Source organism: Hypomesus transpacificus, chromosome 18 (assembly GCF_021917145.1).
Source record: "Hypomesus transpacificus isolate Combined female chromosome 18, fHypTra1, whole genome shotgun sequence".
Taxonomy (NCBI): domain Eukaryota; kingdom Metazoa; phylum Chordata; class Actinopteri; order Osmeriformes; family Osmeridae; genus Hypomesus; species Hypomesus transpacificus.
In genome coordinates this window covers 7,279,679-7,302,555 of record NC_061077.1, presented here as the reverse complement: position 1 = coordinate 7,302,555, position 22,877 = coordinate 7,279,679, and the positions used below count along the sequence as shown (strand labels likewise).

The 22,877-nt window shown below is 43.4% G+C and overlaps 3 protein-coding genes across 4 annotated transcripts; 1 reads left to right on the top strand and 2 right to left on the bottom strand.

Moving 5' to 3' along the window:
• The first annotated feature begins 873 nt into the window (after positions 1–873).
• On the top strand, positions 874–10,182 carry LOC124480152 (semaphorin-3F-like). Its single transcript, XM_047039226.1, has 18 exons — positions 874–1,171; positions 2,209–2,339; positions 5,534–5,694; positions 5,808–5,870; positions 5,994–6,113; positions 6,195–6,288; positions 6,377–6,496; positions 6,732–6,877; positions 6,954–7,068; positions 7,162–7,231; positions 7,383–7,527; positions 7,625–7,847; positions 7,952–8,040; positions 8,143–8,184; positions 8,275–8,432; positions 8,558–8,625; positions 8,731–8,858; positions 9,088–10,182. Exons 2-18 carry the CDS (start codon positions 2,228–2,230, stop codon positions 9,493–9,495), a joined length of 2,262 nt encoding a protein of 753 aa, XP_046895182.1. The 5' UTR covers positions 874–1,171; positions 2,209–2,227; the 3' UTR covers positions 9,496–10,182.
• Positions 9,957–14,223, bottom strand: LOC124480153 (wiskott-Aldrich syndrome protein-like). 2 transcript variants are annotated; one of them, XM_047039227.1, is made up of 11 exons: positions 13,869–14,223; positions 13,175–13,315; positions 12,842–12,928; positions 12,627–12,720; positions 12,436–12,471; positions 12,291–12,326; positions 11,933–12,116; positions 11,509–11,684; positions 10,847–11,385; positions 10,628–10,739; positions 9,957–10,498 (listed from the first exon to the last, which is right to left on the bottom strand). In XM_047039227.1, exons 1-11 carry the CDS (start codon positions 13,974–13,976, stop codon positions 10,440–10,442), a joined length of 1,572 nt encoding a protein of 523 aa, XP_046895183.1. In that variant the 5' UTR covers positions 13,977–14,223; the 3' UTR covers positions 9,957–10,439. The 2 variants fall into 2 exon arrangements, with proteins under 2 accessions (XP_046895183.1, XP_046895184.1); XM_047039228.1 differs by lacking the exon at positions 12,436–12,471.
• Positions 14,224–14,359: 136 nt separating this feature from the next.
• On the bottom strand, positions 14,360–22,369 carry LOC124480154 (sodium-coupled neutral amino acid transporter 3-like). The gene is made up of 16 exons (XM_047039230.1): positions 22,197–22,369; positions 20,318–20,457; positions 20,098–20,182; positions 19,738–19,853; positions 18,587–18,660; positions 18,213–18,305; positions 18,005–18,086; positions 17,764–17,846; positions 17,417–17,475; positions 17,079–17,225; positions 16,914–16,993; positions 16,620–16,720; positions 16,316–16,440; positions 16,028–16,172; positions 15,794–15,897; positions 14,360–15,674 (listed from the first exon to the last, which is right to left on the bottom strand). The coding sequence occupies exons 2-16, from the start codon at positions 20,356–20,358 to the stop codon at positions 15,570–15,572; spliced, it is 1,440 nt and encodes a 479-aa protein (XP_046895186.1). The 5' UTR covers positions 20,359–20,457; positions 22,197–22,369; the 3' UTR covers positions 14,360–15,569.
• Between the last annotated feature and the right edge of the window lie 508 nt (positions 22,370–22,877).

The following is a 22,877-nucleotide window of genomic DNA, read 5'->3' as shown; positions in this document are numbered from 1 at the left end:
AGCACTGACTCATGACTCACTTCCTAAGTTGGAAAAGGGAAGGACGTCTCCCACAGGGCAAGAAAACAAAGACTATGTCCACTCTCAACCTGGATGTCCTCTCAACACTGCAGAAGAGCTGCTGAACCCCCCAATCAATGTAAGCGGTCAATGTCGTATGCCCATGTTGTCCATATACCTCTGAGGATATCTTACTATACCACATTGGGATAAGACTCCATCTTTGTAAGAGTATAACAATAATGTAAGCGCTAATGATTTGCTTGGCTCTAACAAACCTCCTCTGACATTTCACCTTCCTGGCAGTGACTGACTCAGTCTGTTCACTGTGTTTGTTTTAGTTTTATGGTGTACAAGAGCCATTCCCATGCCTTTTTTGTTCTTTAAGTGCCTACTGCGTCAGCGCTTACCACAAAGCCAGTGATGAAGTGAGGGGAATGCAGTTGATTTCAAAGTCGAATAAAAGAATGGATGTCTTCTCCATGAGGTCCCCCCTCCTGGTTACTTTGTGGTCGTTGTCGTGAGCCCAAGAGTCGTCTGAGGAGGAATCTGAGGAATCTTTTACGCTTTTCTCACTCTCCTGTGGAGGTATCTCAATAGAGACATCTGTCAGGACACAATACTGGGTCCCCATTTGGTTTGACATCTGAATTTACTTTATTTTTTACATGAGAATCTACTGTCATGTAGGAAAAAAGTATGTTTGCCTATCTTTTTATTTTACGAAACCAGGCAAGATATTTTTATTTTGTAAATGTACTTCTCAATAATAATTTACTTTTGTGTCACCTGCTATAATCAGACACACCAGCATCAAGTGGGTTAATCAGCTGATGATGAGAGGGAGGAGAGGAAGCCAGGGGCAGATAGCCAACCCAACACCTGCACTCACTTCATCCGTAGACGTTTACTGAACCAGACCCACATGAAAGGACATATGGACCTACATTTTTGTCTGTACATCAGATGGTTTGGGGCAATGAGATCAGAAGATCAAGTTTAAAATGCAACTGCAATTCAATTTCTTTGAATTCGAGATGGCGGTATAGAACTTGACAAGCTGCTTTTCAATTGACACGTATTCCAAGGGATTGTATTGTTTTCTTGAGGAACTTGAGTATTAACATCCAACCTTGGAACTCCGAGGAATGTACCGATAACATCTTATTATGTGAGTTTCGTGTCTCTTTCAGTGGGTTCCAAAAAAAGATAAAGGTAGGCACTCGCCTGTCTTTAGAAACAGTTCAGCATTAGGCTACGTGCTCCGTATTCACCGAACGCGGGCGAAGTAATTATATTTTGCAACCCGGAATCATCTCGCGCTGTTTTATAAAGTTGCTTTCACCGATCACTAAACTTGATGTTTGTGAAAGATCTAGACCGCAGATTTCTCCTAATGCACTGAAACGAAACCTCAACGACAATATAATTTTCATCTTAATCTTGTTGTTTGCCTCTTGTTCAGATGATTTGAGGTTCACAACATGTATTAGTTCACGAATATAAATTTAACATTTTCGTTATGGATTTACAGCAAACTCGGAAAATAAAGTGCAATTTTGGGCACGTGGGATAAGCGCACCTTTGGGAAGACAATTTAATGGACGTTATGGACTCAGCTTTTAGTATTCATAATTCATGCAATATCCTCTACAGCAAAGTGCAGTATACATAATGAATGCTTGGGTTAAAGTATAACAGTTTGCTACCTGCCAACACTCCTAAACCGTCAGAAATAGTTTAGGTACCCAAAGAAACAGTTTCTAGTGGCCGCCCTATACATTTCAATGATGCATGAAGAGTACATTTAGTCCATTGTGTCTCAGTTACTTTCTATTCAAATCCAGTGTGCAAACCTAGGTCCCAAATGGGTAACCACAGTGGGGTTTTGTATAACTGGCTTTTATACAGGTGCCCATGGTCTTGGTCAGGCTGCCAGGTTTAGAAACAATTTATTTCAAAATCAGGCTCTTGAGTAGATGTTGTCTTGGCCACAATGGCTGATATTTTCTCTCCACTAGTCAGTACTTATCTAGATAGATCATCTGGAGATCTGAGTCTCCTCTGTCTGCCTGCTCTTTATAAACAGCATGTGCTCTCTGTTTTCTATTAGTTCTGTGGGCCTCATTCTCATTACACATGCAATGTCGTTTGCAGGTTTATCTTTATCAATGTCTAATTTATATTTACCCTTTCCTTTCTACCTAGATCTCCGTGGGCTACCTGAATGGATGTTGCCATGACAGCACCTGGGACCCTACTCCTCCTGTTGGGTTTGTGTGTTTGCAGTACCACAGGCCTCCAGCACTCTGCTCCACGGGTCCGCCTGGCCTTCAAAGGTAAGCCACTGACACATGTGGCTCATCTGTCAGCTGGAATCGTCTTAACAGCCCAGTGTGGTTCTATTGTTATCCTTTTAGTCAGTGTTTTTTGCTGTAGCTAAGTAGTGAGCACACATAAGCACACTAGGAAGCTAGTGTGACTAGAAATAAATACATGCACGCACACACACATACACACACAGCTTATGTTTCCTCTTTATATGTATCTAAAGAGTGTAGTTCCTGCCCACTGTTAAACAGCAAACAAAAGGTGGATGTGTTGGGTAGGGGTGCTTCACAATGCCCTCCACGAGGGACTTGACCCCCACAACTGTTGCTCTACAGTAACACTTTATTTAATTGCTTTACATGTTTATATGATAAGAACATTTTTGTCAACTAAAAAAGAGTAAAGAAAATACAGGTTAATCAGAAAAAAAAGATTCTATAAAGGAACAATTTAGAAATGTGAAGGCAGGCAGGAACAAAAACAACACTAAAGACAATTATTTCAATGTGGGATCTTCCCATTCTGCCTCCTCCTAGTGTCATTAGCTGTAATTGTTCTGGATCCTCTTGCAAATACCTGGATGATGGCTTAGATCAAAACGCTACTGAATGATTATAGTTATTCTCCGTGTACTAGTCACTCCCCCAGTCTCAGATGTGTGAACACCTCAGCATGCACGCATGCACACTCCCATGACTCAATGTAATACCTGTGGTAATGGAAGATTGGAACTTAAGGTATCAATCAGGCATTTTGGAATGTCTTCCATATTTAAACATGAGACCTGAAGACAGGTACAGGTCCTTTTCTGTCATCCCAGATGAAGATTTTTAATGTCTCAATTTAGTCACACACATTATTTGATACACAACGTGAACGTGGTCAGTTTTAACTAGCAATTGTATACATATCTTGCAAGAAGGAGAATATTAAGGTAAATGTTTTGCTTGATCAATCTTTTGCTTGTTATTAAATACTTTAGTTAGTATTTAATAACAATTATAGTATTGCTGATGAGAAGAGAAGGGTAACGTTACCTTGATACCTTGTGACTATGAGGTGAATAGTTAGTACGCCCCTCTAATCACATCTTTTTGTGTCAACAGTAGTCTAGGTATTACAATAAGCATTAAGATTAGGGTCAAGGGTCAGGAGCAAAACTTTGTGACACTACATTCAGACTAAATACAGCATCAACAACCTCGGTTACAGTACAGATACACCAAACACTGTAGAGTTGGGTTCAGGATGGTTGAACATGTTCTTCAACTACAACCCTCGTTCCTGTTCGCACATGGTCATGCATAGAAGTACAGTTGTTTGGCTCTTAGGATTGTTATAATTGGACCAGAGGGAATTAGAATAGAGTGACATTATGCTGAAAAGTTGGTGTTTAGAGTGTCTCATTAAAATCAAATGAGCTTGTCGCACAAACATTTAGCTGATATTGGTGGTCAAACACCCCCAGTCCTCAATCACAATGATCCAGTCCTCGTTTCCAAGAATGGGTGGAACCTTGGACTTGCTCCCCTGCTCTCTGTTTTCTGCCATTCCAAGGATTAATTGTTCATTGTTTGGGACAGGGACACTCTTTGTTCCAAAGGCGCCTGTGGATGAGGGGTTTTGGGGAGGGGAAGAGGGTCATGTGACGCTTATGAAAATGCCTGTGGCCCCTGCCTGATCGCGAGAGTGAGTGGGTGAGAGAGAGAGAGAGAGAGAGAGAGAGAGAGAGAGAGAGAGAGGAGAGAGAGAGAGAGAGAGAGAGAGAGAGAGAGAGAGAGAGAGAGAGAGAGAGAGAGAGAGAGAGAGAGAGAGAGAGAGAGAGAGAGAGAGAGAGAGAGAGAGAGAGAGAGAGAGAGAGAGAGACTGGACCATACAGGTGATCACAGTAGATAAGGAGCTGTGTCTGTGTCCTACATCCGTTAACTGTTTTTGACATATCAATATCTGAACCATTTTCTTCCTGGCATAATGACATGACAGTGCTGTACTGATGCTGAGGGAAGGTAGGACTGTGTTTATCAGACACTTCCAACACATTGTTGTTGAGGAGGATGATGGGAGCATGATGATGGGTGGAGTGTTGCTAGTTTTAGCTTGTGCCTTGAGTCCACTTTGCCCTACCGGGGCCTTGTTATCCTGTGTTTACCTCTGAGCAACAGAACCGGACCTTGCCCAGCCTCTCAAGACCCCATCCCTCTCAGGCCGGAGATCCGATTCTGCTGCTTATTTTAGCAGGCACATTGACTGCATCCTGTTAATAGTATCCACAAATGGTTCACAGAAACAGTCACCTTAGGAGAAGATAACAAGTACTTTGATGTAAATAAAGATGTTTCTTCTCCAGCCAGTCTCAGGTCTCTGTCCATATGTGAAAGCTTGTTGTTATTCACAAGCCTGTGCCAACTGCCATGAGTCAGACATTCTACAATATGTCCAATATGGCGGTACCATGTGGAATGAGTGTAGAGTTGGACACAAGGCAGAAGGGTTTGCTCATATTTAGCCCAATGGATAGGTAAGTGGTTGTGTTTGTGGCCTGTGTGTCATGAATGATTAGATCCAAAACTGAAGAGGCTAAATGAGTGACTGACTAAAACTGTCACTTCCAGAGAGCATCTCACAGTCAGCTGAGAACTGCCCTGTGTTTAATATGAACAAACAGACAACACTTTGAAATGCAGTGTGAAACCATGGAGGGTCAACCTTCACTGAACAAGATTCTAGCCTAATAAGATTTAAACGTTGCGTTTTAGACCCTTTTGACACGGTATTCCCCTTTATAATGTAAAGAATTTAGAATGTTTTTCTGTATGTGAATTCAACCTAGTGTGTCGTAAGGGACTTGCATTAAGACTCCATTCTCCATGCAATGCCATAAAGTCAATCAGAGGGTTTGAACTATTAAATATTAAGGTCTTAAAAGCGTGTCTCCTGGTGGGAAATGGTCTGAGAAAAGTTAAATTTAGCCAATGACATAGATATTTGTTGGTCTGGGGGAGGCAAGTTCAGCCAAGTATGAAATCAACCATTTTTACAAGGACGCTGACCACATTTCCCTGTAGATACCAGACAGGAAGTACAACAGCTCCCCCTGCTGACGAGAAAGATGTACTGAAGATCACATTTGCTACATTCAGCTCAAATATTTCACAACTAAAATGTTTTCATGTGCGTCTGTGTGTGTGTGCATCCCTCCCAGAACTTCTGGACACACGGGCTGCTCGTCCCTTCTCCTTCTCCTTCAACACCAGCGACTACAGGATCCTGCACATGGACCAGGACCAAGGCCGTCTCTACCTGGGCAGCCGGGAGTACCTGGTGGCTCTGGACATGCACAATGTCAACAAGGAGCCCCTCATAGTACGACCCACACACATTCTACCATTAGATGTATAGGCTGACACAACATTCACAATGCAGGGTGTCAAGTATAAAGGCCTCTATCAACAGTGGCTTTGTGTTTCGTCCTGCAGATCCATTGGCCAGCTTCTGCCAAGAGAAAGGGCGAGTGTCAGATGACGGGAAAAGGAAGACAGGTAGGAAGCCTCTACCTGGCAGTTGGGATTGACAGAATGTTCTGTTGTCATAATGCTCGTCTGACAGAAGGATGAGGCCTTCATCCATTAACTGTCTCTCTTCTTTCTGCCTGTACATGGCAGGGTGAGTGTGCCAACTTTGTGCGTTTGATAGAACCATGGAACCGCACCCACCTGTACACCTGTGGGACAGGAGCATATCAGCCCATCTGTACCTTCATCAACCGAGGCTGGAAGGCTGAGGTGAGGACACACCTGTCCAAATATAGTCCATGACCAAAGCTGCTTCAATTTACTGATCATTTCTCAACGTTTTCATTGTAGGACTACGTATTCAGGCTGGTTCCTGGGTATGTGGACTCAGGGAAAGGCAAATGTTCCTATGACCCCAACCAGGAGAATATTGCCTCTCTGATCAGTATGTTTTACTTTGTACTCTTTGTCATCTTCAAATCCTTAAACTCACTGTATTGTTGAACGCCTGTCTCTTTCTGTCCCTGTCAAAGATGGCAATCTGTATGCTGGGGTGCATGTTGACTTCATGGGCACAGATGCAGCCCTGTTCAGGACCATGGGCGGGAGAGCAGCAGTCAGGACAGAGCAGTATGACTCCAGATGGCTGAATGGTGAGTTACTGTACTGCCACTCTTATAGCATGGTGACAACGAAAGCATATTTTATCACCTCTCTTTACGTCTTTCTCTTTCTCTCACTCATACTTTTTCTCACTCTCCCTCTCTCTATGTCTCTCTTCCTGACACTACCCCCTCCCCCCCTCCCCCCCCCCCCCCCCCTCTCTCTCTCTCTCTCTCTCTCTCTCTCGCTCTCTCTCTCTCTCTCGCTCTCTCTCTCTCTTTTCAGAGCCTGTGTTCGTCCAGATCCACCAGATCAAGGACAGTGCAGAGAGGAATGATGACAAGCTCTACTTCTTCTTCCGTGAGAAGAGCCTAGACTCCAGTGGAGGGGCGAGCCCCAGTGTTCTGGCCAGGGTGGGGCGCGTGTGTCTGGTGAGACGTCACACCCTCACACTCAGAGTCTTCGTGAAGCTGGTCATCAGTTAAGGACTTTGGTTTTTGTTTCCAGAATGATGAGGGTGGCCAGAAGTCCCTAGTCAACAAGTGGACCACCTTCCTGAAAGCACGCCTTGTCTGCTCTGTGATTGGAGAGGATGGAGTGGAGACCTTATTCGATGAATTGAGTAAGGGACTTCAAAAGATGTTGACTACAGCACTGTTTCCCTTATTTAGTTGATACCAGGATAGCATTCACCTGTTTGTCTCCATTCTTCTAGGGGATGTGTTTATCCAGCCTTCTCAAGATGAGCGGAATCCTGTGGTGTATGGCCTCTTTACCACGGCTGGGTAAGGTCTGAATGCAGGCCACCTGTCTCCATCTCATTAAGATGTTCTTCATACATCTGTGCCAGACCAACTCTGATCTGAGTGTTGCTTCTGTTCTTGCCTTTCCTGTGTTTTTACTCGTTTATCATCGACCTGTTGCTGTCTCTCCCAGCTCGGTGTTCAAGGGCTCTGCAGTCTGTGTGTACTCGATGGCTGACATCCGCAATGTCTTCAACGGACCATTCTCTCACAAACATGGACACAATTACCAATGGACAGCCTATACTGGCAAGATTCCCTACCCTCGACCCGGGACAGTAAGTTGCAGTCTCTCAACTGTTTAACCTTTCCCCTCCCCCCTCTCTCTATTCTCTCTTCATTTACTGACTCCTACTCTCCCTCTCCGGTCCCAAGTGTCCAGGGGGAACATTTACCCCAGGCCTTCGTTCCTCGAAAGATTTCTCTGACGAGGCAGTCAACTTCATCCGAGCCCACCCCCTCATGTACCATCCTGTGTACCCAGTCCATCGGCGTCCTCTGGTGGTTCGTACTGGGGTGGACTACCGCTTCACTGCCCTGGTGGTGGACCAGGTGGATGCTGTGGATGGCCGCTACGAGGTGCTGTTCCTGGGAACAGGTAAAAGACCGGCCCAGGGCTTTTTTTGTTGAATGATTATGAGTTAGGGACTGTAGAAGTCAAAATAAGGTGAAAATAAACAATATTGGAATGCTTCACTTCAGATCGAGGTACTGTCCAGAAAATCATAGTGTTGCCCAAGGACCCAAGCACCAGGGAGGAGCTGACTCTGGAGGAGGTTGAGGTTTTCAGGGTAAGCCAGGGTATTCATTATGTTTTCCATACACTCCTATAATGTCCTTGTAATTGGTACTCTTGTGATTTAAAGATGAGAAAACAATACATTTGATTACAGACACACGCTCCAGTCAAAACTATGAAGATATCTTCCAAACGGGTGAGATTCGTTTTTATTGTCTTCGTTAGTCATGAAACGCTACTGATTCCCACAAAAACTTGATCTCTTGTTTTCCTTTTGTCTCCATAGCAACAGCTCTATGTATCCTCAGAGGCAGGCCTCACCCAGGTATCCCTACACCGCTGTGGTGTGTATGGTAAGGCCTGCTCTGACTGCTGTCTGGCCAGGGACCCCTACTGTGCCTGGGACGGGGAGACCTGCTCAGCCTTCACCCCCTCCACCAAGAGGTCAGGACCACCAGGAACACCACTAGACACACCACTAGACACCACACCACACCACAGTAGGGTGTTAAAACCCCTCAGCCGTTGTGAAAAGTTGCTCAAAGGTTTGTCCTTTCCCTGTCCTTCAGGAGGAGCAGAAGGCAGGATGTGAAACATGGAGATCCACTAAGACAGTGCAGAGGCTTCAACGCTAAAGGTTTGCCAAGCTCTGTTTGAACGCCATGTCGGTAAACACGTGTGCACAAGATTCGAGAAGCTCATTGTGTGTTCCGCCCCCTCCTTCCTGCCCTGTTTCCTGCAGTGGAGAGGCGCCTGAGGGAAACCGTGCAGTTTGGGGTGGAGGGGAGCAGCACGTTCCTGGAGTGTCAGCCTCGCTCGCCCCAGGCCACAGTCAAGTGGCTCTTCCAGAGAGAAGGAAGGAGGAAAGTGGTGAGGAGAACAAGACTACAACAGAGGGATTGTTTGAATACACATATTTCTTCTGTGCCCCTGGTGGCTCACAGGGCTAATGCGCGCACCATGTAGGCCAAGGTCTCACCATGGCGGCCTCTCCACTCATGTCCTCTCTAAACACAGTAGCTCTGGCATACCTAAATAATAAAGGCAGAAATGCCACCCAAAAATATATATTTACTGACGGTCTTTCTCCTCCTTTCAGCTCAACCGGGATGGAGTCCTGAAGACTAATCAGGGAATCCTGCTTAAGTCTCTCACCCAATCAGACGGCGGCCTGTACCACTGCCTGGCCACGGAGAACAACTTCAAACACACGGTGGCACGCGTGGCTCTGCGCATTCTGGACCGAGACATCGTGGTGGCCCTCACCTCCCCTGACGACGAGCTCAGCACCAACACTGCCCCAGGCAGCAGGAGCCAGGACCACCAGCAGCCCCGCCACCCTGCCCCCCCTGACCCTGAGCCGCTGTTCACAGACCCCTCCCAGCCTGAGATCAGGCTCATCCACCAGTACTGCCAGTCCTACTGGGAGCAGCTGGGCCTTCAGACGCAGCAGCCCAAACGCACCAGCCGGAGACACACAGAGAGTCAGGAGCGGGACCCTGAATAGACACCTGTAGACTGGCTACACCGGACACTGACACCAGACCAGCGTAATCTCCCTTGATACAGTGACATGTGACACTCTCACACCACAAACGGTTATCTCAATATAGAGATGTAATATATTGAATGTGTACATATCATATGGTCATGACAGACCCATGCTTTATGAATGTATGATAATATAATAATATCAAAAAAAGATATTCCTGTTGCATGCTTTACTTGGTTTGCAAATTTGTACATTTTGATGTTTGATGCTGGTTGCTTAACCATGGTATAGATAATAATATCTGTATCCATTCAAACTGACTAATGCCTTTGGAAATTGTAATTGCTGTGACTTGTCCCTCCTTCATGTTTTGTGACCAGTGTTTGTTTATATGAGTATACAGTAATCTCAGTATTCCTTCAGTTATGCACTTTGATGGATGGTGGTGGTTTTAGAGATTGAATCTGCACACAACATTCAAGTTAAAATGAACAAGTTATAGTCCAGCACAATTGTGATAGACACAAACATGTTAAATACATATTTATAAATGGAAAAATTGACCTGTTGAATAGGAAAGGCATGACAGGTAGGTGTAAGTAACTCCTGTAACCAGACACCCTTCACCACAAACTGCAATGTGTTGTTCTACATTACACTGGAATTGTTGAAACTGCTAATAAAGAGTTCCTTTCTTCCTAACATGTCCATTTATTGAGATTGCAGTTGATATCCATCTATTTTAGTGAAGACGTTTGGAGTAAAATAACAAACAAAAAACAGATTTTCTATATATTTACTATCGTTCATGAACATTCAGTCGAAAACATTTTACCATAAGTCATGAAATGATCCTCCTTTCATACAGTTTAGAAAGAGGAGAGATGATTACAGTAGACCCTGACCAACCAGCGAGACAGTGGGTGGTGAAATCAACAGGACACAGCTTGTGGAGGAAACTAGTCATCCCATTCATCATCCTCGTCATCGTCAAATCCACCCTCATCTTCATCTTCATCTAAGAGATGAGGGAGGAACAAATGTCATTCAGTTATTGCTTTAGATTTACAAAGGCAGCATATTCCTTCATGATGTTCTGTGTATGAGAGCAGAGGGGGCTTGCTAGGAGCCAGAAGGGCAGGTTTACCTGAGGAGTGGATGACTTTGCTTCTTTTTTGCATGACCATCATCAAAGCTCCAACGATGCCCTCATCAGACTCAGACTGAGCAGGTGAAGGTAGATCAGGACTCTCAGTTACCTACGATTCAAACACACAAACAAGGAAACAAACACACAAACAGAATATTAAAACCACACTTAAGTCCACACAAGAAATGTTATGGTTTGCAAGTGTAATTTACTGACATTTTTTAGCTTCTTTCCCAGGCGTATCTGGCTCAACAGATTCCCTCTCCCGTCACCCCCACCTTCCCCATTGGATGGAGGAGGAGGGGGTTTGAGAGTCCCACAGGGTGGAGGAGGAGGAGGAGGGAAGTCTTCTGAAATGTGTGCTGGGGGAGGAGGAGGGGGAGGAGGAGGGGGAGGAGGAGGGGGAGGGGGGGCAGGTCCTCCTCCGCGGGGTGTGGAGGCTGCAGGAGCAGCCATGAAGTGTTGGGTCCCGGGGGGAGGTGGAGGAGGGCTGTGGGAGTAGGACACGGAGGGTGGAGGTGGCGGGAGACCAGCTCGAGCTGAAGGGGGTGGTGGTGGCAGGACGGTGCGTGAGGGAGGGGGCTGAGCAGGCGCTCCACGCTGTGGCTGTCCTGGGAGAGGAGGCAGGGGGCCGGAGCGACTCCGTGAGGGAGGCGGAGCACAGGCACTGCCAGGAGCAGGGGGTGGGGCGTACGAAGAGACTCCAGGCACTGGAGGGAGAGGACCCTGCCTACCAGAGGGCGGGGGAGGACGATCTGATCCATGGGAAAAAGAGAAAAATGAGAGTTCAATTCCCCATCAAAAATCGAGGGGCGCAAATCATGAAGATATTCGAAGCACCGAACTGTGTTGAAATGTGGTGAAGACCGGAGGAGCACCTTTGTTCATGGCCTTCTTGACTGCCTCCATGCCTCCTGACTGCTCGATGACGTTCTGGATGAGTTGGGATGTCTCCTCATCCTTCAGCTCCTCCTCACTGATGCCTGCCGTGGACAGCAGCTTCTTCAGGTCAGGGTCCAGGTTGTTGGGGTCCCAGCCCACATGACTCACATGTCTGTACACAGGAAGAGAGGAGAGACGGAAGCAGTCACACACCACAAAAAATGAATATGTCCAACTAGCTGTAACATGATACAGTATGCCGATTAAACAACACAATTAAACTGTATGTAAATATGCAGTATTACTGTATATTATGTAGAACACATATCATACAATACAATAACATTTTATGGTATGGAAAATAGGAAAATTCAGGTCTTTCTGCTACAATGCTGTGCTATGTTAAGAAAATGTCCTCACGTGAACCCACTGGGCGCTCCAATATCAGCTTTGGAAAACTTGCTGCCCTTTTTCTTGCTTTTCTTTTCCTTTTTGCTTTTGCCTAAGCTGAAGACAGATGGAGGGGAAGCCACCGTGCGGTAGCGCGAGGCCTGAATGTCTGGGTTCTGGATGTCAATGGTGGCAATGCAGGTACTCACAGGCCCTAGTAGGACACAATCAAGACACATGAGCTATCTTGGCTGCCTTGGAAGAATCATCTTTCACCGTAAACACCTTTTGGTAAGACTTTGAGTGAAAAATATATTAATATGTTGCCTGATGTCTTTGATCAAACACAGTTCAACAAATACAGAAGCATAAAAGGAGGTATTCTCACCTTTGCCAGGTGGCAGTGGAGGTAGGTATCCCCTGTCTGCAGCACGACCAGTAGTGTAGAGCAGAGAAAGATTTGACAAAAACATGTTGCAGTTCAAAACAAATACATACTGGACCTATTTACTTGACACAGCAGTCAGTCCTACCATTTGAAGCTAGGGGCCGTTGTTTCTTTTCTGAAGCTGCACGAGGAAGACAGACGTTATGTTGTGAGAAGAAAATGTTTTGTGGTTAATCATCTTAAAGGGAACCATCAATATTGTTAAGCTCTTAGTGGTAAACGCAGAACTAAAAGTTAAAAACAAAAGTACAAAATATAAACTAATGTGAAACTGACCTTGACGGTCTCTTTGGCAGATCTTTTCTTGCACTGCATTTTGAAAGTTTTCAGCTTCTTGGACATTTGCAAAGTTCAGCCCGACTTGACAATTCTGCATTGTGAACAATGAAATACAGTGTATAAGAAACTGCTAACTTAAGTACATGTTATTAAGCATACATATGACCAAGACCGAATGTCAACACAGATTGATAAAGTGTGAGTATGCTTACATCTCCAGCAAAAGAGTGGAAGAAAGGTTGAGGGCAGAAGTAAGACATTTGGGCATAGACCTCCTGCTCCCATATCAGTTTACCTGCCTGAAAAAACAATAACTGTATAAACACGTTGGATGGTTTTCAAGGTCAAACTTCCTAGTTCTCTGCTTGTAGGAACAGTAGGGAGCTATCATGTGAGTCTCTATAATCAGCACCAAACCAGGGCTTTCTTCTAGACTAGGATGTTTTCTTAAGCTCTCAGGACCACATCAGTCAGCTAATACCCCCCCCCACACACACACACACACACACACAAACACACACACACACCCCTGTGCTGTCATGTACCTTCACATCAAATAGACGTATGAAGTAGGAGCGTTGGGGGTTGTCCTTGATGAAGCAGGCCACTCCTGTGTGCTGCAGACTCCAGAAGGTTGGACTGTGTGGCAGGGCCATGAACAGCTGGACCACAGCAGTGGCCAGAGACTACACACACACACACACACACACACACACACACAAACACAAACACACATGGGTGAGCCCACGGTGCCTTCCATAGGTGGCACAATCTTACCAAACTTCTGCCATTGTGTTTTGAAAAACCCTAAAACCCACCAAGTCTTTATGTCAGAAACCAGCAAGGAAGTTGAAGTAGCGAGCATTTCACTGACACAAGGCTCAGAAAAGGAAATGGGTTCTACCATCATTTCCTGTCAAAACTGTCACAGATAACTAGCACAATTTGAGGTCTACTAAGACAGATGCCCTACTAACTATTATATACACTTGAATTTAATTAATCTGCTAGTCTTATATAAAATAACTGAAAATAAGACTGTTGCTTGAATGATATGATATTTAAATGCACATGCTACATATATGACAAGTAATGACAGAGCCATGCCGTATAGTATCAAGCCAACACTAAACCACACACATACACAATCACACATACAGACATACACACAATCACACATCCGGACATACACACAAAAACACATAGAAACACAAAGGTATTGCCCACGTCAAAACTTACAGAACACCTTCTTCCCATGAAGACTTCCAACCTTTCATTCTCCAAAGGGCTGAGCAGAGTGCTGTGTCTGCTCCCCTGCTGAAGCTTGGCCTTGGAGCCCCGACTCATAGCGATCTCTGAGGAGTTGTGTTAGGTGTGACGAAGCTGCTCACACAGCAGGCTGTGCTGTATTAGACCCTGGTTCAACAACAGGCTGAGGGAGGTTCTCTTCACAGTCTGCTCTGATGTGCTACAGGCACACAAGAGCAGGAAACGGACAACCACACATTTTTTCTTAACTCACCATTTTCTTTTCACTCAACTGCTGATCACAGTTGAATGTGTTACTTCCATTTTCAGGGCTAACTTGTTCCTTTAGTTTGTTTCCTCATTCCTTTTTCTAATGTGACATGGTTAAATTCAGTGTAAAGAGAGTAGTCTCTAGGAACAAGATTTCTTAGAATTCAAGAGCATTCATGTACTAGAGGCTATTGAGAAATGTAAACATTGAATCACATTGACTGATTTTTTATTATAAACATACAATTAAATACACGTTAAAACATTGTGTTCATAACATTTGTGTTGACTGAAAAAATAGAAAAAAAACTAAATAAAAAACACATACTTGTTTTGTTGAATGATAGAGTACATGAATATCTATGAATACTCAGCTAGTTAATCTAAGCCGTTCAGAGGGCTTTGGTCAAAGCTGTGCCCCCAAGGACTAATCTTCACAGCCAGGTCTTTAAGTTTAACATCTTATTACTTCTGAAAAATCTTTAGTTGAGTTGAAAGACAGAAGTATTTCACACAGACATACCTGTTGCATTGCAATTCATTAAATTCCTGTAATATCTGCAGTGGTAACAGTATTTAGGGATGTTGATGTAAGCACAATGGCAAATATAAATAGCATACACCTAATGTATCATTGATTTCAAGTTTCCAAATAGGACCAAAATATAAACATCCAAACAAATGTTACTCTACTTCAGTAGTCCATAACGGGAGGCGGTAATCATACAGGTAAAGCTACACATGTTGATTGTGTTATGGTTGAATTTGGACAGATACAGCAGATCAAATGGAAAGGTCTTTGAAGCATAAAGTATCAAATAACAATAACACAATTCATGGAAAGTCAGGGAGAGTTGTATATACGAGACCTAAATAACAAATTTGACTTTGAACTTGTAATAAATATTCTTTCTGTGTGAAAACAGTTATTTAAAGGGAGGTAGATTTTACATCGGACATACTTTGGCAATGGTGGAGCCATTTGTGGGTACACCTATACAAATATTCTGCACCATTATAAAACTGAAATTACACTTCAGTTGTTCTTGTGTAAAAAATCACATCATTCATGATTTAGGTTGTCAGCTCTCCAGAAACTTGACTAGTGCCTCATAACCTGTTCCTGAAAATCAAAAATTGTATTGGTTCCCTAAATATATTCTATATACTGTCTACTATCTTTTTACTGCACTGGCTATCTGATAACCAAACCTCTGTGTGCTGCTGGATGTGTGATAACCCCTCTGAACTGCAGCCGTTCCCCACACAGGAGTGCTGTTTTTCTTGAGGGGAACATGTTCTTCCCATTTTTCTGCTAGTGTTGTACTTAGGCTTTGGTTTGTCACAGGGTAGGTATGGGGTGAATCGGATGACTGGGAGTGCTTGGCTTGGCATGTCTCTACTGTCTGGGAGTCTCAGCTGCTAGTGCCCACCTCTGCTCCGTGCCTGTCCAGTCACCCACTCAAAGATAATGAAGGATAGGCTCATCACCATGAAGACAAACCCTAATGCAGTAAAACATGCAGCCTGTGCGAGAAGGAAAAGGAAGAGGGAGATGAGATGAATACCAGAGTACTACAAGGTATACAACCAAGACTGTTCAATGTTACTGATAATCAAAGTTAAACCATCAATCTGAGGGCTACCTGAATCTTTGGTCTGGATTTTAAAGGTTCCTGTTCTTGCGGAATGATCCGGATGTAGAAGATTCCAGGGAGGATGAAGATGAGGGTAGGTGCAGAGGTGGCTCCTGGAGACAGCAGGGGGAGGAGCGTTACAGCATCTTACGTGTTAGCAACCCAAGTAAACGACTTGGTCTGTGAACAGTAAGCAACAGATAGTCAGCCAGGCAGCAAGCCATTTAGTGTCTGGTGACGTACCTATGAGACCGAAGATGTCTCGGATGTTGGGCACAAAGATGACGAGCAGGTTGACGATGAAGAGGAGGCAGATGGCAATGCAGATGTGTCTGGCCCAGTGGAAGGGCTTCTCAGGGAACAGCAGCTGGAGAAGAGCCCTGCGGATCTGGGGAGGGAGGGAGAGAGGGAGGGAGGCTTCATCAGGGTGGTTACATTACTGAACAAACTAGAGAATTGTTTTGTAAACAACTTCCTAGAACTTTGGTGTTTCAAGTGTGAACAGTTATGCGTTCAGACAAGCGTTCTCACTGGGAAGAGCACCACTGGAACAGTCAGGGTGACGGCGACCAGCACAGCCAGACGGACACACAGGATCAGTGTATCCAATGGGTCAACAGAACTGTAGGTGTGAAGGAGTTCTGACTCTACTGCGACTACAGACAAACAAACAAAGACCCGTCATACTTCATGATGCAAGAACTTTAAGATGTATACACTATGTATGCAATTTGAAAACAATGTGTATAATGCTTCATTCCTTAAATCCCAGTAAGAACTTTTCAACAAGCTCATCTGTCTGAGCAGATCACACTGACTTATTGTTATGTCTTACCGTAAAAGGTGAGGTAACCAAAGAGAGCAGTTATCAAGTACATTACAAACATTGCCAGGATGGATATGTTGGCCACGGTCTGCATGCGTTTCTTGGTAGCACTAGAGTTTAGAGAAACCACAGATCAAACAAGTCATTCTTCTATGCCGGTCCACATTCCTAAAATAAACACTGAGGGAGAATGTCTAATGAGAAGTCATGAATACTGTCAATCAATATGCTTTGAGAATTCTGAAAGCATAAAGGATATGCTAATTCAACTATAGAACTAGATCTCAGAAGATCCAGACTTACTCTCGTAGTTCTGTGTAAATGGGCAGCACCTCTGGGTGACAGACAAAGGCGAAAGCCAAGATGGGAATGGTGTAGGCTGTCTAGAAGACAAACAAACAACATTTGAATGAGTTCTTCTGGTGAGTACCAGCACATAGCTCCTGACAGGATGGCCTGCGTTCCTACCTCTGGGTTGATGGTTATCAGCTTGGCTTGACAAGAATCCTCTTCGGTTTTGTTGACAGAGTGATCATGAAAGGAGTGATTCGAAAGACTGCTATTGGTATAGATATTCTCCAGTGGACAGGGGATTTGGAACTTCTTGTAGATCACCTGGTGGGAAACACAGACTGGTTCAAGTCAACTACATATATTTTCCACAATTTGACAAATACATCTCACAGTGCAAAATGTGTATGATGAAACCTATGCCGCTGACGGGGGTTATTCCTGTGTTGACAAGGTGTTTCAGGTCATGTATATCATTGCTATACAACAGGACAGTACCGTAAGGCAACGCTCACCGAGATCAGGAAGAAGACCATGCAGGAGAGGGAGAATCCACTGGTGTAGCCCAGGTAACCTGGAGGGTAATGAACACATCACAGCAGGTGGTTAGGAGGTGGATGACATCAAGGTCATAGACATGTCAACAGACTATGTGTCTGTTAGATATAGCCAACAGAATGACAGGGGTTTTACCCCAGACAGACAAAGGAAAACAATATGTTAAGTTGTATTTCTATTTCTTGGAGTGAATAACCTTCTTTTAAAGAAAGTTAACAAATGTGATGAAGAGAATGGGATGAAACATGAATGCCATCACGGTACAGTGAGGGATGGAAAGGGTAATGATGACTGATGGACATACCGAGCTGTCGCATGAGTGCAAGTGGAAAGATGATGCAGGCGCTTACGATGATGATCAGATAATTTCCTTGCAAGAACCACTCTCTGACAGACAAGACAGATAGGAAACTGGTAACCTTTCTATCGATACTAACTACAGTAACACTGGACACGCCTCTTTACATAATATATATAAAGTTAGAATGTACATAGATATTAATGGCAGTTAGAAGCCAGATGCCTTCCAAGCCCCAGACCCTCACCCTGTGTTTTCATGCTGGCCAAGGAAGGCCTGAATCACCAGTGGAAGCTCAGATTTCACAATGAAGAGGTAGCTGGACATGGCTGAAAGACAGAACCACCTGTTTTGAGTCATAGATGAAATATCAAATCCACCAGGTACAATGTCTTCTCAATCTTCTCGCTTCACTACATCACCATAGTAAAGCAACGCTAGAAATGACACCATACCTCCAATGTTGTGCACCGTTATGATAACAGCAGCCACAACTTTGCCTGGCGATCCAAACGCCCGGTTCCCCAGTTGCTCATAAGCACGTATTCCTGTAAACACAGACACATGAAGGCACATACACACACACATACACACACAGACACACCCACACACATACACACACAGACACATGAAGGCACATACACACACACATACACACACAGACACATGAAGGCACATACACACACACATACACACACAGACACATGAAGGCACATACACACACACATACACACACAGACACACCCACACACATACACACACAAACATGATTTTCCAAGTCCAAATGTTTAAAAAATAGAAACATCATAGTAATCAACATAATTCCTACCTACAACTCCTGCACATTTTAGGAGGAGGTGGATGGAATATGCTGATAGAATAGCGATGAATGTCAACAGGACGCTGAAAACACACAAGAATAAAGTCATCAAGTGATTAAACACAGCAGCAGCGCAGTGCAGCAGCACACCACAGATACACTGATGGTAGTCGGAACCAAACACCATGGACATAAATGATCATTCTGAACTCAAACAAATTACAAGTTACTTTTCATTTTTCTTATATATACATCCACTGTCCAACAAACCACCAAATGAACATCATTTCATAGACATGTTTGGGGAAGAAAACCTAGCTATTACGCAAGCTGGGACAGCTGGATTTACGATTTGGTCAAAAACTCGTGAAATTGCTTAAATTGCCTAATTTCCCAGTGGTATTTCATGCATGAGTATATTGTTGCAGTTTCTTGCATGGCATGAAGATATGATTGTAAAAATGTAGCTTCTCAGTTTGCAGTATGTCCAGATCAATATTATTTGAAATGTTAACTAAAACAGCTATATATGAATGAAATAAGTAAAAACTGAAAGTCATTGATAGATTAAACATGATAGAAAGAATAACCCATACAGGGCAAGTAGACCTTGGAGGTTATTGCCCCACAAAGGACAGATTGCTGTGCCCCTCCCCCACAACCTGTCTGACTTGTCCCCTCCCCCACAACACTGGACAGGTCTGATCCAGGGAGACATGTCTTTCATCTGATAACTATAAGCTATTTTTAACCCTCCAATCTGATTTAAGGGGAATGTGTACTCCTCTATAAACAAATGGGCCACATACACACTCATACATTCCTACACTATTCTTGTAACGCAAACAGAAGTTTGTACTTGATGGATCCACTGGCAAGAAGGGCAGTGGTCTGGATATTCTCTGGAGATCATTGTCACATACCATACAAAGCCAATTTATAACCGTATTGGGTATAGACTGTGAGATATCTTTTTTTATTTATTTTTTTACGCTTTTTCTCCATTCTCCAGTAGTTAATTTAGTTATTCTCTAAATTGAACGGACATTGAGCACAAATAATTTCATTACTGATAAATGCTGTTTATGAGTAAATGATAATAAACTTGAAACTTGAAACTACTTCTCACACAGAAAGGCGCACTGGCCAGGTTTACTCACATGAACAGGAAGATTCCAGTATTTGCCATACCATACGCCAGTCCCAGAATCCCACTGCCCATGATAGCATTGCTGAGGTTGAAAATGGACATGCCAAAGGAAGTCTTCCCCTCAAACTATGGTGGAACAGAAATAATCAGAATCACATATCTAGGATTCTTCAGAAATGGAAGGTGCTTCTACAACTAGCACAGTTACCTATACATTAATATGATCATTGTACGCTCCCATTTGCTTCATGTAATAAACATTTAGCGAATGTTAATTCATTACGAATGACATATACACATAGAATGGCTTCCTACTACACAGATGTCCACACAAAGAGCCTTTGAACTACGGCGAAACTCCTCCACTCACATCTGTGAAGTGGGATTCCTTCTTCCCTCCACTCTTGTGAGGCAGGAACTCATCCCGCTCTGCCACGCTCTCCAGCCCATCAAACCTTTACACAAACCAACATTATACATCCGAAATACACACAGAATTAAATAAAGTCTAAACTGCATTTGGGATGCGGTATGAGATCTGTGTACTGCTGCATCTTCTGCAGTGCTCCGTGTTGGAGATAGACACCCACCCATCCATGCTCTGATGGCCATTCATTTTCTGTAGCTCCATTCTCGTTTCAAGGGATGAGAAGAATAAATATGAACTGATAATGAAGTTCCTCTGGGATTGACAGTAGCTCCTTTAGGTGAATCAAGACTCAAATGCAGCCTGTGGGAGAAGAAATGTTTTTATTTAATGTACAGCCCAGGTTGCAGTAGTCACTATAGTTATTATTTTGAATAGATGTTATATACATTTTGATGAGCCATAATAGCAAGTAACAAAGGACAGGTGAGCTTGCATCAGGGGCTCAGAATACTGCATACATGGACATTAGTCACCCACAGTCATTTGAATTATGCGAATTCAATCCTCTGTTGCATCTAAGCATGAAGAGGATAGGAACAAGTGTAAAAACATCAATGAGGTCATGATGTCACAGGACTGCACTAAATTGACACAAAGCTGCGACTACGGCAGCTGCTGCAATCATTCTTTCCATGTTGACATCAATGGGATACACATGACTGATGAATTATGCAGAACAGTAAACTGAACACTGGGAGAACTTGTTATGTCTTGAGATATGTACTGTAAATAAGGCCTGGAGTAGGCCGCCATCACAAGCCTCTTAGGGGCAAACCCTGATCAACAAGCGAAACCTCTTCATAAGTCTGTTTATGTCTGTTCATAATGTCTCAGTTTGTGGAGTTAATAGCCCACTGGAAATATCTTGCGTTATAAAGTAGTCATCCTACTTGTTCAGCAGGGAAATGTAAAGCCATTTAGAGCTTATGTGACAGGAAATGCTTTAAATAACAAATGTTGTGAAAGGACTTATGTTGAACTAATCTGCTCTGGGCAACATCAAGTAGGCAGGAAAGCAGTTCCTGTACTAGTAAGTAGTCCTGGTTGCTACTAGGTCACAGGCCAGATCTCTCTGGGCCAAACTGACCTCATGGTCTCACATCTGATCCTTGAAAACACCAAACATACACTGCCACTATGCCAATGTAAGTATTTCACATTAAAGGGGTACAGTATTAGTCAACTCCCCTAGCCCTTGAACCCATTCAATTAGAGATCACTAGAATTTCTGTTCTAAGACTCCATGCAAAAAACATCAACAATGGGCTCCTCTTTTGAGGCTAACACTGGTCTGTCTAGCCCTAGCACTGTGGTAATAGGATAAGGTCAGACTAACACACATATCTTAAATACAGCTTTATTAAAAACATCCAGAAACCACAATACCAATAAAACAGGGAGGATACAGCAACCTATTGGTGATGATGGACATTGTCAATACAAAGAAATATTAGTTACTGGACACTAAGACAAATTGGTAACATGCTTTATCAACTTCTGACTTATTGGCCACATAAGGCAAGAAATCAGGTTGTCTTATTTCATATCAGTCTTTAATTGAATGATACCCTCATGTGCAGAGTGATAAAAGTCACCTGAGAGAAGTAGCACTCTGATGAGCAGCAACACTCTCAAATACACATCTTAGTAGATACACACATAGTAAAACATTTATCAACCTGTTACTTACTGGCTAAGAAGGCAAATTAATACGACTTCTATTAATTTAGTCACATGAGGAAATGAATCAGTTTTCAGTTTTCAAACCTGCAGTCAAAGAAATAGGTAGAGTGATGTAGGCATACTCAAGTAAATGAGTATAGTAAACTATGTTAAACAATTATATTGTGTACCGTATTGTGGTAACTAGAACATTTCTACTAACTCTTCCTGTTCCAGTAACTGCAGACATAGCCTCAGTATTCATAGAGCACATGGTTCTTGTCTGATGCAAGACTGCCTTTCCATTGACCGTTTACCTTCCACTATCTCCACACCTGACATGGCAGTTCCCATACACAATTCACTGAGCAACTTACCTTGACTCTTCTCACTATGAAATGTCAGAAATATCCCTTTAAAATCCACATCCACAACATGTATATCCTGTTCAACAATAAAGAGTTGTCTCTTCAAAGCTCCTCGATATAAATAAGAGGACAGAGATAGAGAGGGAGAGCTTAGGACTTGCCTGAGAGGGAGTAAGGGAGAGAAGGGAACACCCATATTTAACCCTTTGTTAAACCAGCCACAGGTTGTTAGGTTACGTTTGACGTATCCTACTCATCATTCTATGGATATACTAGTTTAACATCTGCATTAAAAGATCATTTTGATTGTGTGGACACAAGAACAGAAAAGTAAGATATATCAAAGAGCAATATAATATGTAATATGTAAAAAATACAATAAAAATACCAGTAAGCATACAATGAATGGACAGCTTCTAAATTACCACAAAGTACTACAGAATGACCCTGGTAGTAAAAAGGGGAATGGTCCTTTGAAGTGTGTTCTGTGAGTCCACGGGTGGGACACGGCATCGTTAATTAGATTAGGAGTTAAAAGCTTTTTTAAGACTACCTGCATGCCATTCTGCTTAATCTGTAAACATTCAGCACGTCAACACTCCAATGCACACGGACAAAGACGAACAATTAGGTGTTCGGAAACACCGATAGGATTGAGTTGCCCTCAGCAGGCAATAAAGTGGACCATAT

Bases quoted from the DNA above. Each gene is read 5' to 3' on its own strand.
- LOC124480152 (XM_047039226.1), top strand. From the start codon at position 2,228: ATGGATGTTGCCATGACAGCACCTGGGACCCTACTCCTCCTGTTGGGT. The intron at 7,069-7,161 runs GTAAGGGACTTC...CCATTCTTCTAG, and splicing joins GACCTTATTCGATGAATTGA to GGGATGTGTTTATCCAGCCT. The intron at 8,041-8,142 runs GTAAGCCAGGGT...ATTTGATTACAG, and splicing joins AGGAGGTTGAGGTTTTCAGG to ACACACGCTCCAGTCAAAAC.
- LOC124480153 (XM_047039227.1), bottom strand. From the start codon at position 13,976: ATGAGTCGGGGCTCCAAGGCCAAGCTTCAGCAGGGGAGCAGACACAGC. The intron at 12,327-12,435 runs GTAGGACTGACT...GTCGTGCTGCAG, and splicing joins ACGGCCCCTAGCTTCAAATG to ACAGGGGATACCTACCTCCA. The intron at 12,117-12,290 runs GTGAGAATACCT...GTGTCCTACTAG, and splicing joins TCCACTGCCACCTGGCAAAG to GGCCTGTGAGTACCTGCATT.
- LOC124480154 (XM_047039230.1), bottom strand. From the start codon at position 20,358: ATGGAGCTACAGAAAATGAATGGCCATCAGAGCATGGATGG. The intron at 19,854-20,097 runs GTGAGTGGAGGA...GTTCCACCATAG, and splicing joins AGGAATCCCACTTCACAGAT to TTTGAGGGGAAGACTTCCTT. The intron at 15,898-16,027 runs GTACGTCACCAG...TGCTGTCTCCAG, and splicing joins AGACATCTTCGGTCTCATAG to GAGCCACCTCTGCACCTACC.